The sequence below is a fragment of the Gouania willdenowi genome, chromosome 1 (assembly GCF_900634775.1).
Source record: "Gouania willdenowi chromosome 1, fGouWil2.1, whole genome shotgun sequence".
Lineage (NCBI taxonomy): Eukaryota > Metazoa > Chordata > Actinopteri > Blenniiformes > Gobiesocidae > Gouania > Gouania willdenowi.
Window position 1 is genome coordinate 21,450,985 of NC_041044.1, and position 18,300 is coordinate 21,469,284.

The following is an 18,300-nucleotide window of genomic DNA, read 5'->3' on the forward strand; positions in this document are numbered from 1 at the left end:
GAGTAATCTAACATGACTCAGCAAAGGAGCAACGTCTCTGTTTAAAAGTACAATGAATAATGCAGTAATCGTGTATAAACGCATGACAAATTGTACACATGAACACACATTTGATGATATAATGATTAATATAATAATTGCCATAACAGGGAGTCACTCTTGCATTTTTACAACAAAATGAGCCAAATTAAAATACTTTTACTAAAATGTCAAGAGGCCCATAAAGGCCCTAGGACAAAAGCTTTCAAAACGTTCATGTTTGAGAAAAACTTTAAAAAAGACAGTTAGATTGGTAAACACTGTCTCCAACTTTTACAGTTAAGGAGGAAGCCGAAGAAACTCGGAGAGAACCCACACTAAACCAGTTTTTGCTTTGATCCTGAGGGACAAACTACTACTAGACAAACCTGCTACCTTCGCGTCACTTCCTATTTGTTACCACTGGTTTCAAAAAAGTACCCAAAGACAACTATCTAAATAAAAATCTTAACCATTCTTTACCATATGTTATCCGAGCTGAGATGTGTCACTACAACTACAGGCACACACAATCACGAAGCTTACACATAGCATTTTATAGCCTTAAGGCAAGGCAAGGCAAGGCAAGGCAAGGCAAATTTATTTGTATAGCGCATTTCATACTCAAGGCAACTCAATGTGCTTTACATGATAAAACATTCATTTGTTTAAAATCAATAAGAACATTTAAAATCATCAGTAAAAAAGGCCAAAAAGGCGCTGTCTCGTCTTCAGCAGGTACAAAACTCTGCGGCGAGGTTACTGACTCGCACAAACAAAAGGGCCCATATTACTCCCATTCTAAAAGCCCTTCATTGGCTCCCAGTCACTTTTCGTTTCAATTTTAAAATTCTGGTGCTGACCTTCAGAGCCTTGCATGGTCAGGCTCCCTCCTATATTAGAGACTTGTTGTGTCCTTATACCCCCTCCCGGAGGCTGAGGTCCCAGGATCAGAACCTGCTCAAGGTCCCCCGTACCCGTTACAAGACCAGAGGAGATCGCTCCTTCCAGGCGGTCGCGCCAACGCTCTGGAACGATCTTCCGTTTTCCTTGCGTTTGCTTGATTCCGTTGATGCTTTTAAGAGCCAACTGAAAACCTATTTGTTTCAGAAAGCATTTTAAAATTCCAGTGATAAAGGGTTGTTTTATGACCATCATATTTTTGTGACAGTAACTGTAATTTGTATTGTATTGTATGCACTGTATGTATTGTGAAGCACTTTGTGACTCCTGTCTGTAAAAGGTGCTATATAAATAAATATTACTTACTTACTTACTTACTTAAAATCAATTAAAATCATCAGTAAAATCATCATTACATCAACAACATGACAAAAAATCTCTCTCTCAATCATATGCAGTAGAGAAAAAAAGTGCCTTTAACTTTGATTTAAAAATGTTCACATTGGATGCTGACTTCAGCTCTGCTGGCAGTTTGTTCCACTTCTTTGCAGCATAACAACTAAAAGCAGCATCACCATGTTTACTGTGAGCTCTGGGCTCCACTATCTGACCTGTGTCCATAGATCTGAGAGACCTGCTGGGTTCATACCTGACTAACATGTCACTGATGTATTCTGGACCAAACCCATTCACAGATTTATACACCAGCAGCAGTGAGATCCCTGTCTTACTGGTTTAAGGCTATAAAATTCCTGACAAGCCTGATGTCCCTTTCCACTTGGTCCATTGACGCTTCAATTTCGTGTTTGCGTATTTCATGACGAGGCATATCCATGAGCAATGGGAGGTGATGATGCTCAACAAACAGGGTTTGCAACTGCCGCTCCAGGTCCTGGAAAGACAGAAAATAAGAGATCACAATAAATAAGTCCTGCTATTCAAGTTGTTCGATTTTTAAAAAAAATTGGTCTGATATTCATCTGGAGAAAAATGTCAACAATCAGAAATGTGAATGACTGTACCTTCTGCACAATAATTGCATTAGCAATACGATCCTTATGTTCTTGAATCCTTCTTTCCTGTTCTTTAGCCTGTTGTATTCCCTTGCAGGTGTCCATACATGTACGCACTTTTTTACGTGGCACAGCAGGGGTAATCTCTGGGAATACGGTTACCCTCTGTGGCCCTTTACTGGCTATGTTTGGCCTTGCATTGGTCGTCCCTCGCAATGCAATGTTCATTTTTGGTAACCCAACGCTCTTCTCTTGATTATTCATATCGTTGAGAATCTCCAGAGTTTGTTTTTCCCGCCGAGGAGGAATTGCACGCGGTCGTTCATCCCCAGGAATGATCTTGATGGCTGAAAGAAAACAATAATTATGAACACCTATATAAAGTTAAATCACTTCAATCACCTTACACTTTGAATGAAGACATAAACTTACTCTCAGGCAATTTCACTTCATTTGGCCCCCATGTTTTGTTTGGATGCTTCCCCACCTTTGACCCCTTCAAAACTCTAGGCCGGTGTTCGGAAACATAGCTGTAAAGCAGAAGCACAATCATATATGAAATAACACAATAAAAACATTGTTTTATCATGATTTTTTTCCATTATTATTAAATAAATGGAGGGTTGTGGGACAAAACCGCAGCGTGCGGACTATGGGGCCATTATTGGAACAAAAGTATTTGTGTGTGCGTAATACAATCTGTTGTCTGCGTGTACATTGATTCGTGTGTGGACCCACAAAGATCATTAAAAATATGCATACATTTTTAAGCACATCGAGTTGCCTTGTGTATGAAATGTGCTAATGAATTTGTCTTGCCTTATGTGTTATTTATTGGCTTACATTATCTAAAGTAATACTTAATAAGTATATCATATGATTATATTGTAATTTAATCTATGTGACACATACATAGTAATGGTGATTTAAACACAGAGTAAAAGCAGAGGCATTATTATTAATAAATTGAATAATTACCATATTTATCGTACGTTTTATTCTCTTTAGTGACTTTTACTTTAACTTAAGTAGTTTTTCAATGACGGATTTGTGCTTTTAGGCTACTCACGGTTGAAACTTCATATTCAAAGCCAGCCTGCTATGATAAAGGATACAATTCAGGCGAAGGGCAATTTATTTGCAGACAAATTTTCAATAATTCAAAAATATATGAACTCCAGAAAACCACTCAGACACAGCCCACTTCTACCTATTTTTCCTGAAAATTTGGAGACCATATAATCGTCATATATTCCAACTAAAACGGTGGAAGTAGCCGAGGGCAAGGCAAACTAAATGAAAAGCGCATTTCATGTACAAAGGCAATGTTTCATGCGTGATTAAGTGCAACAGTAATAATGCACTAATAATACATTATTTTAAGAGAAACGCTCTTCGTGGTGAGAATGTGTTTATATTAATACAGTCACTTACCCTGGCATGTTACGTATGATGTCCGCTGATTCCTCGGTTAACATTTTTGTCGTTCTTGTTTTTCCTTCAAGGAAAACTCGTCGTGCCATCTTTCCTGTCCTACCAACAAGTAGGCTTTGATCTAGTGACGTGACGTTCTGTATGGATGCAACTGGCCACGCCCACCAACTGGAGCGCGAATGAAGTCATCGCTATCACACATGTCTATGCATGAAGTTGGTGCGGGACTCTAAACAAATGGGACAGACGTACGTCACTTACTGCTTGTGCCTTGATGGTGGCACATTTTGATCTCATTTCACCCAACAAGCAGATTTTTTTTTTCTTCACAACTAATATCAATTTTCCAATGCAATTTATTCTATCTTTCTTCAATGATATTACAGAATTAATGTAATTGTTAGTGTTCATATTCAAGTTCAAGTTCAATTTATTTGCCATTTACTGTGGAAAAAACCGAGTATTCTTGTACTGAACTTCTTGTAATAACTAAGTTGCCTCACTAGGGGGAGACAATCACTATGCAATAAAGACATGGCAGACAGTGCTCATACTTTGACGTAGAAACAAGGACAAACTTACTTTATTTGAGCAAGAGAGAAGTATAATTTTTTTTTTTTTTTTTTTAACTAGGATTAAGAAAAGGATTTTACAGAAACAGTAGTGATTGTCAGGGGCGTCTCACCCATAGGGGATGCGGGGGATGCGACACCCGCACTTTCATGAAAACAAAAATGTATCCCCCTCTCTTTTTACAGAGGGATTCATTGTTGAAAACATATTGGTCCAGTTCGAGTGAATGGATGGTGATCAAGCCAATCACAGCCAGTCATTTGACAAAGCTGCCATTCCAATGGTAAACAAAGAGTTAAAAGCGATGAGTGAAGTGACAACAAATGACTAACAGGTGGCAAAAAATGGTCCAAAATATGTCAAAAAAGAGTGAAAAGTGACTGAAATGGGCCAAAGGCAGTCAAGAGTGGCAAAAAAAAGAAAGAAAGAAAGAAAAAATTGACAAAAAAAGAGGAAACAGGTGTTATGTAATGGCAAAAGGTAGCTTAAGTGAGCAAAAGTGGCAAACAATATTGAAAAAGGGCAAAGATTTGGAATAAAAAGTGGCAAAATGTTGGGAAAAAAGGAAACAAGTGTTTTTTATTGAGCAAAATGGAGCTTATTTGGATAAAAAGTGTAAAAAAAAAAAAAAAAATGGTTAAAGAATTGACAAAAAATTGATAAATGTGTCAAACAAAATTAGGACAAAGGAAGTTTCAAAATGGCCAAAGAAAAGGTAAAATATTCCCCCTTTTAAGGTTTTCTGGGGTAATAATAATTAAAATGAAGTCATAAAGTGCCACATGTTGAGTATCATTGACTTAATAACAGCCTTATCATGGTTTTAGTAAATTAATTCAATAAACTAAACTGGGAGTCGATGGCTGCCCTACCCTGTGAACACCCTCACTTTTAAAATCTCTGCTCCACCCCTGGTGAATGCACACAAACTATCCACAGTGTGCTGACTACATCTCACCAGGGAACCTCCCCTCATACCCTCAGGACTAAGTGATCAGTGAACTTGTGTGGATGCCCTCATCTTTGTTTCTGTGCTCCATTGCGATCAGTGGCCTCAGTGCTTTAAATGACAGTTGGAGCCTCTTTTGCCTACAGGGCTACAACACAATCTCCACCCTGTGCTTTGCATTGCAAGTTATTTTCAACTATTTGCCTGTTTCAAATATGTGCCATGTAACTGAAATGTTCACAGCAATGGGAAATTAATACTTTGTGGTTTATACAGTATATGACATGTGAAGAGATGAGATAACAGCTGCCACCTGACCTGCCAATGCAGAGGTTGCTGGTTTGATTTCCAGTTGTGTCTACTCTATACCCGTACTTGATCTCAATAATGTAATCAGATGTATCCTAACAAACAGAAATATCTTGAGCTTTATTATTCAGAGGTATTTTATATACAATTTCTGTTATTAAACATATAAGGACAACAAATGCATCTGCAGCTTTAAAAAAAGAGGGTAATTTCAACTTCAAGAAAAGCTATGTTTTAGTACAGGAAAACAACCTAGTCACCACATTAGATTACACACACCTTCAGGACTTTGACAATAACTAAGGCTCATTGTGCGGGTGACATTGATGAAGGGTGATCTGGGGCACTCTGGGGCACTCGGTCTGTGCTCCGAGGGGCTAGTGGGGAGACTTGCAATGTCCCCTTGGTGCCCCAGGCGGCTGGGGATGTGGCCGTCGTCTTTGGGCAGGCTACTGCTGCTGTTGCTTTTGTCCCGGTTCCTTCTAGCCTGGGTTTCGGTCCCTGCTGATTCTGGGCCTACCGGCGGGGGTCCTGGCCGTCTCCTAAGCGTGGGCCTTTGCTTCTCTGCTGGGATCCCGGCAAGGGGGCTTTCTGGGCCCTCCCCTGGGGGCGTTGGGTACTGGGGCGTGGGTGGGGTTGGGGGTTGTGGTCGGTGGCGGGGTGCGCTAGGTCCTCAGCCCCTTGGGGCTTTCTCGGGTGTGTATGTGGGGCGGCGGTGGCTGCCTCTCTAGCCTGGTATCTCTGGGGCATCTGGGTGGGCTGCTCGGTCGTGAGGGTCCTTGGTTCCCGTTGTTTCTTTGGGCCCGGGGCGCAGAAGTGGTTCTTGCACAAACATTGGTCATGGATGGACTGGCATGCCTTGGGCTGTGGGATAAGCTCGTACTGGTCTTAGCCTTAGTCACGTTGAGTCCAAATACCAGTTTTAGGTCTAACCACACACTCCTTCCCTCTGTTAACAACCACCACCATTATACTTAAGCTGGGTGCTGCGTCACCTGCTTCAATTTCGCCACACTTGTCACCTGACTGGTTGAACTAATTACACAACACAATAAACACAATGTGCACAACTATAACATCACATCTCACTCTCACTATAAAGCAGTCAACTCTTCCCCACCTTTTACATTCCCTAGCATGAGCAGAAAAAGTAAAAAAAAAAGATTACACACACCTTCATGAAGTGAGGAAAGGTTGTCTGAGGTTATCTTTCTCCACCCTCTTTCACCTCCTGTATTTATAGGCTGTATAAACAGATCAATAAGATGAGCTGTCACCTTCCACATCTATTATTCAGCTCAAATCAAATAATAGGATGAAGTTATTACAGGATGGCTCCAGTCACGGATTACTTTGTTGTTATCATTTATTAGGCATTGAACTCATTGCTTTTAGAACCGAGGTTCCAAACCTAAAAAAAACGTAACTTTTTTTTTTTAGTACTATTTATTTGAGCTACTTTTTACTTATACTTGAGTATTTTATGTATGGCTTACTTGTACTTGAGTAAAATTCCAATCAAGTAACAGTGCTTCTTCTTGAGTTGGATATATCAGTACTCTTTACACCTCTGCATTTAAGTATAGGATAGAGTTATTTATTCCGTATTTAAAAAATAATGATAATTCAGAATTTAGAAAAATACAAGTTGTTTATTTGTGTTAAAAATACAGAGTAGCCAGGATTAGCGATAAGTTGTGCCATGGCTCAGATATTTTTATACTGAATTGTATTCAAACTAGATCTGATGACTACCAAAGATTGTTGGGGCACAATGTAGGGCCCAGTGTCAGAAACCTGGGTCTCTGTCAGAGGTCATGAGTCCTCCAGCAGGACAATGATCCAAAGCACACTTCAAAAAGCACCCAGAAATGGCTTAAGACAAAGTGCTGGAGAGTTCTGAAAGGGCCAGCAATGAGTTCAGATCTAAATCCCATAGAACACCTGCGGAGAGATCTCAAAACAGCAGTTGGGAGAAGGCACCCTTCTTCCAAAGGGTTGTGCTACCAAATATTAAGTAGAGGTTGCCAATAATTTTGTCCAGTCCATTTTTGGAGTTCTGTGTAGAATGATATCAGATTTGGCTTTTTTTGTGTTGTTCCAAAGCAAACAAAAGAAATAAACATGTGAATACCAATGCATTTGTAATTTCAACACATTTCTGGGAGAAGTGGTGCATTATCTGACAGAGGTGCAGGGGTGCCAATATTTTTGGCCATGGCTGTATATATTGACAAAGGGAAAGTATAGAATACAGTTGTTTAGGATTGTGTGTTGTGTTTTAATTTAAAAAAAAAAAAAAAAAAAATGTAAACATCTATTTTGTTAAAACCTTTCCTGTTGAGTCTCCCCAACCGTGGTTGTCTCAGAGCTGCACCTTATTTTCTTTCTGCACTATAGCCTCGCTATCTATCCCGGTCACCGTGTAGGACTCTCCCATCGGCATGCACACACCTTCTTTCTCTGCAGCTTCCTTTCACACACAGCCGCACGCATGTATGTCACTCATATTCACTCACTGAGCAGCCCTACCTGAAACACATTAAAGTTAGACACATCTCACAACAGTTTTATTCAGTAATTACTAGACATTTCAGGCGGCCTCATTTTCATTCCAGGCGACCCCACATGGGGTACCGACCCCAAGGTTGAAAAACGCTGTTTTAGAAGATGTTCTGAGGCCTGATTTTTTTTTTCGCCCCTCCCTCATCCTCCTCCCTCACTCTTCGCATCCTGTGCTCGCATCCCTCCTCCTCCTCCTCCTCCTCCTCCTCCTCTCTACTGTAGGTGGGGGCAGTGTGTCCCAGAGGGCAATGCTCTGCCTGTGAGCGTTCACTGTTTATTTCCAGGACTCTCAAGGTTACTCCGGGCATCATGACTTTTAAGTGAACAGGATTTGTAACAAATCCACCCCATCCACGTCCCTCACCACCACCACCAACACCACCACCACCGCCGCCGCTGCTGCTGCTGCGCCTCACGGAAGTCCAGTCCGCCTCAGGGAGAGCTGAACTACCACCTGCCGACGCACCTCACACCGCATGCCCGTCCAGAAGGTGAGGAAACACTGGCTTGTGTATGAACTGTGAGCAGCTGGTACTGGGACAGCTTTATTTAAGGATGCACAGCTCTAGCCATGAGGCGTCCCAGTCCGTTTCACAGCCAAAAACTCCTCAGTGTGTGTGCGTGCGTGCGTGCGCGTGTGTCGTTGCTGCAAGTAAACCACGAGGTTGTGCTGCACACTCCTACTTGCATCATCGTGCATGTGTTGTGTGCATCATAGTGCATTAGTTGCAGCAGCTGACATGCTACACACTTCAGGATTTAAATATGGCCGTGGTTATTTATATGGAACCGTATGAATATACTACATGCCTATTCATACGGAACGCCCCTCATTGGGCAGTTTAGGTGACGTGATAGGTGTACCACGTGACTCAAAGTTCTGTTTTATTTGAGCTCATATATATATATATATATATATATATATATATATATATGTATGTATATATGTATATGTATATATGTATGTATATATGTATATGTATATATGTATGTATATATATGTATATATGTGTATATATATATGTATGTATATATGTATGTATGTATATATGTGTATATGTATGTATATATGTATGTATATATATGTATATATGTAGGTCTATATATGTATATATGTATGTATATCTATCTGTCTGTATCTATTGTCTCTCTCTCCTCTCTCTGTCTGTCTCTCTCTCTCTGTCGTCTCTGTCATCTCTGTCTCTCTCTCTTGTCTGTCTCTCTCTCTCTCTGTCTGTCTCTCTCTCTCTCTCTGTCTGTCTCTCCCTCTCTTTTCGCTCCCCAGCGCCCCTTTTCTTTTCGCTCTCTCCCTCCCCCTCCCCCGGCCCTTCCCCTGCCCTGTTTTTCTTTCCTCTCTGTACCTTTACCGGTGGAATTTGCCGTGTTAAATATGCTAAAATGAAAATATATATATGACAAAAGCGGAATTCAAACCCACGTTAGTGGAAGGAAGGATCCTTGAGTGCGGCGCCTTAGACCATTCTGCCCTTCCTGCATGGTGAAACAACATGGGCACATTACGCTTATGTAGAGAAGATCCGGTAAACGTACGTATAGACCTGGGGTCTGTTGATACGTTTTCGTGTGGATTGACACTTTGTTTAAATATGGAGCTGATCGTGTCTTTCCCTATAATGTGCTACTGATGAAACCTGTGGCTGAGGTAAATAAACATGCAGGTAGGCAGGGACTTCTGTTTAAATCCATTGACAGAGAAATGATAGGCCTAAACTGCAGACTATTAAATAGTTGAGCCACTACTAATCCCTTTGAGAAAGCACAAGCTAAAATAGCATTTTAATTGATTAATTTAAAGTCAAACATGGGGTATAAAGAGTACTGATATATTCTACTCAAGTAGAAGTACTGTTACTTGATTGAAATTGTACTCAAGTACAAGTAGAAGTGAGTCATACATAAAATACTCAAGTAGAAACTCAAAGTAAAAGTTACCAGTTACCTTTACCCCCCACTTTTATTTTTTGCTAATAAACCTTGCCACGGGTCCCTTGCATACAGTAAACATTTCATGTATAAACTTAAAAAGGAAGAGACCAAATATTGCATTGTTGGAACTTAATTTATTTTGCACAAAAGCATCTGTATAAAATAAAAGGTCTGCAAAATGTACAATAAAAAAATAAAAAAAATGAAATAACACCAATAAATTCAATTCAAAATAATGATCATTTTAAAACAAATATTAATTATTTACTCAGTAACGGATGGGTTTAAAAATGTAACTATGAAAACATACTGAAAGGCACACTGTGTAACTTTTGGCCACAAGGGGCGCTAGACCTGTGACTTTCACGTTAAGCGTCCCTAGTGGCTACAAGCGCTTCGGCACTGTCGCAAAAATCAACACAGTCAGACTGGCCAGCCTCCCTTGTCTTTTGACTGTGTATGCAGACAGTAGTTGATAAGGGATAAGGATAAAGATCGGTCGGTTTTTTTTTTTCTTTTTTTTTGCCCCCACCACAGTTTTTTCGTGCTTTTTCATATTTCGTCCTTGTGGGTTACCATAGCGTGATGTGAGCCTGCCCCCTCTTTGTTTACATATGTCTACCCTTTGAGAAGGCTATATGTGTGCCACAGGCATGTTTCATTTTTTATTCGCTCTATGCTGAGATGCTAAGGGAAGAGTTTATTATTTTTGTAATTTTAATTGTTATATGTTATAAAATATGTAGTTATCTGATGTCTTAATCAGAAAATTTAAGCTACTGTGAAGTTGCTGTTGTACTATTGCTTAAACCTGGGTTAAAGCTTGAAATTATTGAGTTACTTTTTATTTAGGGATTGTTCTATACAATTTAACTCTTGAGGACAATCACAGCAATAGAGTTGCACTTTTGACAATATATCTGATGTCTGCAGTCATTTTTAAGTGCATTGAAAAAAAAAAAATCGAAAATCAAATCGAAACTTGAATTTTTCTTTAAAAAAAATTGGCAGGTTTTTTTTTTTTTTTTAGGTGTTGCATTTCATTGACTAATTTGTCCTCAAAGTTATAGAGTAATTTGAGGTTTTTGGTTTTACCAATGCCATCCTGTATATTAAAAACATGAAGTGTAGCTCTTTTTTTTATTTTTGTGTAGCTGTTAAGAAATCACTTCCCCAGGTGGTTTAGGGTCTATTGTTTTTAGTCCGATCTGTCTGAGTGGATGTAAACAATCATTAAGAAAAAAGAAAATGCTGTTTTAAAGCGCCGTGTTTAATGTCTCACATCATGTTAAGTGCTGGGACAGACTTTGGATTTATGTTTAGTAAATGCCCTCATTGTAATCTAGACTTTTTTGTTTTCTCAACATATATTGATTGTGATGAAATAATTTGTTTAGAGAACATTAATTGTTAAAACATTATTGATATAATAATGCATTGGATTTTATTTAGCACTTTGTCATAGACACTAAAAGCGCTTTACAGAATTAAGGCATTTGTTCTTTCACTCCACATTTAGTGGTGGTAAGCTACTATTGTAGCCACTGACTGACGGAAGCGAGGCAGCCATAGTGCGCCATCGGTCCCTCCAACCACCAGCAAAACTCATTCACACACTACATTCATACTAAGCAATGTGGGTGAAGTGCCTTGCCCAAGGACGCAATGACAGATACTACTGGGGTGACTGTCCCCCACTGTGATGCCTGGAATGCTCAGTGGTCTCTCATCCACCTACTAACCAAGCCCAGACCTGCTGAGCCTCAGAGATCTAACAAGATCAGGCAATGACAGGCTGGTATGGATATGTTTTACTGTGTACTGGTGAAACTTTACAGAATCCAACTCAACATTTACATCAATCTTTTAAATTCAATAATTCATTATGTACATGTTTAAAATGTTTTTTCTCAGTTTAAAATCACGTGTGTTTCAGTAATTTAGTTTAAAGGGGAGACATATCATGCTAAATCCACTTTTTTAGCCCTTAAATGCATTTTGTTGTATATTTAGAGTGCTTAGAAGTACAGAAAAGTTCAAATTAGTCTCTTCAGGTGCTCCGTAGATATTTTTATATTCTGTCTTGGTCATATTTTTCAATCTGTTTCGATTTTTCTTTTCTCTATTACGTTTTTTGAACTATTACGTCACAGTATTTGCAGCGGAACTGCCAAATTAGTACATCACCTCCAGGCCCAACACTTCGAGCAATCCGCCATTTTTATTTCTCGCTTTTATTTTGTAGTCCAAGCTCAAGGATGCAGAAGTTACGAGAGGATAAGTCAAAATATTTGGTTGTTGGATGTAGTAACCCACACGCTTCATTACACCGTCTCCCAGCATCAGAACCTTTTCAAAGTGCCTGGTTGAGTTTTATTTTTCACGGAAATGTACCCACATCTGTGGGTAAGGTCATTTTTGTGTGCGCGAAGCACTTCAAGGATGACTGCTTCAGCAACCTCCGCCAGTATAAAGAAGGATTTGCTGAAAGACTTTGTCTGATTGAGGGTTCAATTCCTTCTATCTTTGGAGACGACGAACAGAGCACTTCGGTAAGCTGTAAATAACGCTAAAAAGTGTGATGATAAGACGTCCCTGTCATTGTTTTGTTAGCATTAGCAGTTGCACCGTCTTCAGACTTCATATGTTAGCGCTGTGTGCTCGTTTTAGGTCCTTGATGATATGGCCTACGTGATTTAATTTAAGTCTAAAGTTTTCATTAGTCATTTCATTTTGCCGTTTTTGTCTTTGAAAAGACTGTATTAAAATGCATTTTGTGACGTTAGCTTGGAGCTAGCGTTAGCTCGGTGCTTGTGTTAGCTCACTTGTTAGGGTTCTGCAGGTTCATCATCTTCATTTTGGATGGACAAGTCTTCTGTTGTTGACATTTTGTAAATAACCTCTGAATAAAAAGTTTATGCGCCGCTACATAGCCGTATCTCTTCTATCAAACGACAAAAATGGCCGAACAGGGTGGAGTTGAACCGAGTGTCACCTCTGTAACCTGAAGAGGGGGCGGGGTATAAAGTGTCTCATTTGCATTTAAAGAGACCGCACCAAATCGAGTTACTCTCAGAAGCACCTCAGAAAAGGGGTAGAAAAGCGGTGGAGCTATAATAATGAGGACTCAGACCCAAGCATTGCAGTTCCGCTTTATATAGACCACAACTGTATGATTTATATGTAAAAAGGAAGGATTTAAAACCATGATGTGTCTCCTTTAAGCTGAAAAACATTTGAATCCAAGATCAACCTAGAAGGTCAAGAGCCAAATAAGAATGAATTTTTAAGCACAATGATTGGTAAATAAAAATAATTATTTATCTTTAATGATTATTCATTGGCACATTAAATAACGTGGATCCTAAATTTAGATCATTATATGGGCATTTTAATAAAAATACATTCATTTCTCTATGCCAGGCCCATTTTTATCCATCCATACTATTTAATCTGTAAGTGTTTTTTTTATTATTTTTGTTTGTGTCCTAACCTTTGCACTATAATGTGTGACAACATGCACTAGAGTGGGCCTGTCATCTACCTACCATTACACACCAACACAGTTCTTGTCATTGGGAAAACTGATGAAAACTCTGTGACTAAAAATAAACTCTGCCTGTTGTAAGAGACTTTAAACTGAGCTGAAGAAAAAAAACAACAAAAAAAACACCAACAGCTTTTAATGAGCAGTTTGCGACAGGCTATTTAAAGACACGGTGGCCTATTCTCTGTTTTATATGTTTCTACGACAGCTGTAGTGAAATCTATTGTTAACTTTCATGTTTGGCAATAAATGGTTAACACGTATCCATTGCATGTTATTACACATACTTTACATTTGCTCTGTGGGCAGGTATGAATCTTGAGTTTAAGAGAAGGTCCGTATTTTATGAAACTAAACTCTTTTCCATATAAATGTAATATATAAAATCAACTTTTGTATATGTTGTCAACTGTGTCAGAGGTTGAGTAGTGTTTGATGCATCTCCTTCTACACTCACATTTGCTTGCTGCAGCTTTAAAGTCCTACCTAGAGTAATAATTGCTGTCAATCGAAGGCGTGTGTGCAAATATGCCCTTGAACCTGCCCGCCTGGGTTACGGAGTATCTTTCTGGAAAAATGTTGTTGTCAGGCTAGTGTTGTGTAATAGATACCATCTATCTAAAACGGCTATCAGTGCATTTCAATAACAGCTGCCTTAGATTTCTTACTGCTCTTTCTTGTTGAGCTTTAGTCTGACACAGAATACTGTATATTAGAGACTAGGGCTGGACGGTATGACCAAAAATGTATATCACTGTATTTTTCAAAATTCTAACGGTTTCACGGTAAAATAGCATTTTAATTGATTAATTTAAAGTCAAACATGGGGTATAAAGAGTACTGATATATTCTACTCAAGTAGAAGTAGAAGTGAGTCATACATAAAATACTCAAGTAGAAACTTAAAGTAAAAGTTACCAGTTACCTTTACCCCCCACTTTTATTTTTTGCTAATAAATCTTGCCACGGGTCCCTTGCATACAGTAAACATTTCATGTATAAACTTAAAAAGGAAGAGACCAAATATTGCACAGTTGGAACTTAATTTATTTTGCACAAAAGCATCTGTATAAAATAAAAGGTTAGCAAAATGTACAATTTAAAAAAAATAAAATAAAATGAAATACCAATAAATTCAATTCAAAATAATAAAAAAAATATCAGGCTCTAAGTATAGATACAAAACAGAGAAAATAACGTTATGTTTAATCTGATAGGTCAGCTATGATGTGATGCATTTGTTGTCTGGTCATTTCATTTTTTGTAGTTATATGACGGTATTTTTTTTTTCATGTATAATCAGGTGTTCACAGCATTTTCTACTGGTTGAGAATCAGAATCAGAATACGAATCAGAATCGGTTTATTTTGCCGAGTACAGCACATGGAATTTGACTTGGTTGTTGGTGCGCGGAAAAGTAAAACAAAAACACAAACCAGCAGCAATAAGAATAATAGTGATAAATATAAGGATAAGGGATAAAGAAAGGATAGAGGATAAAGAAAAATAAAGAGAAAGGTAAGAGAAAGGAATTACTGCAGTAGATTGACTTAGGATTGTCTATTTACTGTCATGAGGAGTGAATATAGTATAATAATTCCACACTAGTAGTAATACAAATTTGCAACAGCAGCCCAATGGCTCTTTGCCGTGCTAGCTTAGCTTTAGCATTAGCTTGATTTCTAGCTTTAAATGCTGCATACTCAGTGGTGTGGTGGTTTCTTATGGTGAATAAGGTAGCGTTTTGCTTGCAGCTCCACCAGGACTTATTTCCGTGTTATAGGAATTACAAATTGTGATCCTTTCCTCTTTTTTTGTGTGTTACTCCCAACATGCTAAGCTAACCATGATTCTGTGTCCGCGAGGGTTGTTCTCCTGTAGCAGAGGCGTGCGCACGCAGGCACATGCTCACATGCAGCTTCAGAGCTTTCAATTGTGTCTTTCTTATCCATTTACACGTGTGATTTACATCGCAACTAACACCAGACCGCTACTGTTTACCTTCCTATTTAGAAGTGCAACGGTTGAAAACGGTCCGGTCTGAAACGCAGCGTAGCGTTCCGAGAGTTGTGTAATCAAATACACCAGTCGGGCGCTGTATTAGAAATTCATATCATAATGTAATAATATACTGTTATTTGGTGTGAACCGGTATACCGCCCCCAGCCCTATTAGAGACAAATAGTTGATTAAATAATAATAGTACATCTAGAACCATAAAGCTGCTGGCGATGATCTCTATCACTACCTTTAACGTAGATAAAGACATAGTTTAGGCCTCGTAGATCAATAAATAAAATATTTTTTCCACGGCTTTTTCGGTTAATAAAGAGTATCGGCCAAAAATGCCATTTTGGACCATTTTGGGCCAAAAACCTTTGGTGTCCGAATTTCAGGTGGATCTCTGGTACTGACCATCTTCCCTGGTGGGATAACTGAACTGGCACAGCCACTAGAAATCTCCGAGAACAAAACGTTCATAAACAGGCTTCGGAACTTGTGGGAAAACTGATGCACTCGGAAACTCAAAGTTTTACTAACACAGGACGGATGTAGAGATCAGTGCAGGTTATTTGTCCTACAAGATGGCAGCAGTGCAGTATAACATAAAGTGCAGTTCAAGTCATTAAGTAAAAAGTTTATTTTTACTATATCCTACTTTGCCCCTCATGGACCTCATCACACAATGTTTCCTTCAGGGGAAAGAAAAGGAAGAGGGGTACGTAGAGCTGGCTTTTAATTTTTGCATTAATAAAAAAAAACAAAAAACAAAAAAACCCTGCGCTGTTGTATTTATGGGTTTTCATGTTACAATACGAAATAAATATGTACATAAATACTAGGAATGTTAATCTTCGGATGTCTCACGATTCGATTCGATTCCGATTCTTAGGGTCACGATTCACTTCAAAATCGATTCTCGTTTTAACCGATTCCCGATTCAAAATTGATACAATACATAGTGTATTAAGGTAAATTATGGCATCAAAACAATATAGTTTGTATAAGATATTTTTAAATAAACTGATTCCAATGATGAAATCGCAGAAAGGCAAACCCAAGACAAAAGGTAACATTTATTCATGCTAAACAAATAAAAACTTATTTACTGTACAAGAAATAACTTACATAAATAAAATTGCCTAAATAAAAGCTTAGGCCAGCTGCCCCTTTCTTCCAGAAGTAAGTCTCAACTCTCAGTGTCTACAAGTATAAGGTATACAAAAAAAAACAAACTTCTATTCATAAATAAAATTGCCTAAATAAAAGCTTAGGCGAGCTGCCTTCATTTCCCAGAAGTTACAAAAATAAACTCTACACAAATAACACAAATTGGTGTTTTGTGTGATTTTTCGAAATAGAAACTTTTTTTTAGTAAGTTTCAGTTCTCAGTGACTACAATAATACCTTAAGGCATGCAAAAAATAAAGCTTCTGTTAATAAATAAAATTGCCTAAATAAAAGCTTTGGCTGGCTGATTTTTTTCTCTCTCATAAAAGGCCCATTTCAAAATACACAACAATGTAACTGGTGTTTTCATTGATAATTCAAAAATAACATTGTACAGTCAGAATCAGTAAAGCACATTTAAGACCTATCTGATCTAAATTTAAGACAATTTCATACTTTTTAAGGTCTAAAAAAAAAAAAAAAAAAATATATATATATATATATATATATATATATATATATATATAAATTTTTTTAATCGTTTTTTGAAGTTTATGAATCGATTCAGAATCCTTGATGATTAGAATCGCGATTCTTATGTGAATCAATTTTTTCAACACCCTTGATAAATAGACACAAAATTACCAAACATTTGCTACCATTGAGTACCGTTACTGATATCCAGGCATCGGGTATTGCGACTGTATCGGTTCAAAAGTGAAAGGTACTCATGTTTGTCCCTATACTTGGGGAGTCACTTTGACAGTGTGTTTGATGGCACCAGTCGTGGATTAAAATTACCAAAAAGCCCCTTAAACACAACCCTTAAATGAAGTGTTTAACCAAATCCTACAGAATCAAATATCGTATTGACATCTGGTTGACTTGCGCCTTAGGCAAGAGATTATACTAAGCTTTTGTTGAGTAAATGTTGTATCAGGTACAATGTTAGCACTATGAATCTGTAGGCTTGTGTCTATATAATTTGCTCTTCTAGCAATGGATTAAATGACAGAATTGAAAACATGTAGGAAATGGCCTGAAACTCAATGAGCTCATCTCATATGTCCTATGCTTCTTTGCTACAAGACCACACATTGTTCTTGTTGGTGGTGCAGATATTGAGGCTGCCAATAAATGATGACTCATACTTCCATAACAAAACCAGGGGTTCAGCCATAGGACTCAAGTCCTCGACTCTGTCGTTTGGTGTTTGTTTATTGTAAATCCACAGATTTAGTCCAAAATCTGAGAGCCAGTCCAAAGATCAGATCAGGGGTCAGAGCCAGGAAAGCATGTGCAGAAGAAGATAATCCTAAACGAGAGTCTGGAGAAAACATGGGGTTTGGTACACTAGAAAACAGAAAACAAGAGTAAAGATGGTGATCACGAGGTGAACTGGCAACAGGTTTGATCGGAGCAGCACTTATGTAACAATGGTGATTAAACAGCTGACACAATTACAAGGACAGGGGTTGGAGGACCAAAATCCAAACATTATCTACTGACCCTGAATCTGCTTTTCTGATCTGCAATAAGCAACTTCACAGTACTTTGGGTTAACCCCACTGTTAATGAAAGCACAGAATTTTCCTTTTATTTTGGCAGCGTCAAGAGTTGTTTACGAGATCTATAGCATAGAATATGGGGAGATACTAAAACCCGGAAACATCCGGAAACATTTCAGAGACATAGGCTACCGGAGACGGAGTAAATTCTGCCCCATACTGCATGCACATGCTGTAATTTCACCAAGTTTATCAAATATTTATTCCTGGTTATTGTTTTCCAAAGTAATTCCTACTGCATATTTACAAGCTTTTCAATGTTATTTTATTATTGTGCATAGTTCCTATTATGAACATATACGT

At 38.3% G+C, this 18,300-nt stretch overlaps 2 protein-coding genes across 3 annotated transcripts in view; one reads left to right on the forward strand and one right to left on the reverse strand.

Annotated features, from left to right (window-relative positions):
- Positions 1 to 1,519: 1,519 nt before the first annotated feature.
- LOC114461820 (uncharacterized) overlaps positions 1,520 to 18,300 on the reverse strand; it is a 30,222-nt gene continuing 13,441 nt past the window's right edge. The window contains exons 2-5 of the mRNA XM_028444255.1: positions 3,369 to 3,597; positions 2,367 to 2,464; positions 1,944 to 2,281; positions 1,520 to 1,813 (exon numbers count right to left, since the gene is read on the reverse strand). Of these exons, the coding sequence (XP_028300056.1) occupies positions 1,649 to 1,813; positions 1,944 to 2,281; positions 2,367 to 2,464; positions 3,369 to 3,457 (690 nt within the window). The 5' untranslated portion in view covers positions 3,458 to 3,597 and the 3' untranslated portion in view covers positions 1,520 to 1,648. The remainder of the gene's footprint in view (positions 1,814 to 1,943; positions 2,282 to 2,366; positions 2,465 to 3,368; positions 3,598 to 18,300) is intronic.
- Positions 8,017 to 18,300, forward strand: part of coro2aa (coronin 2Aa) — a 60,582-nt gene continuing 50,298 nt past the window's right edge. For both annotated transcript variants that reach the window (XM_028444240.1, XM_028444211.1), the window contains exon 1: positions 8,017 to 8,255. Coding sequence is in view for 1 of the 2 variants with exons in the window: in XM_028444211.1 (XP_028300012.1) it covers positions 8,241 to 8,255 (15 nt within the window). In the remaining variant the exon portion in view is untranslated. The remainder of the gene's footprint in view (positions 8,256 to 18,300) is intronic.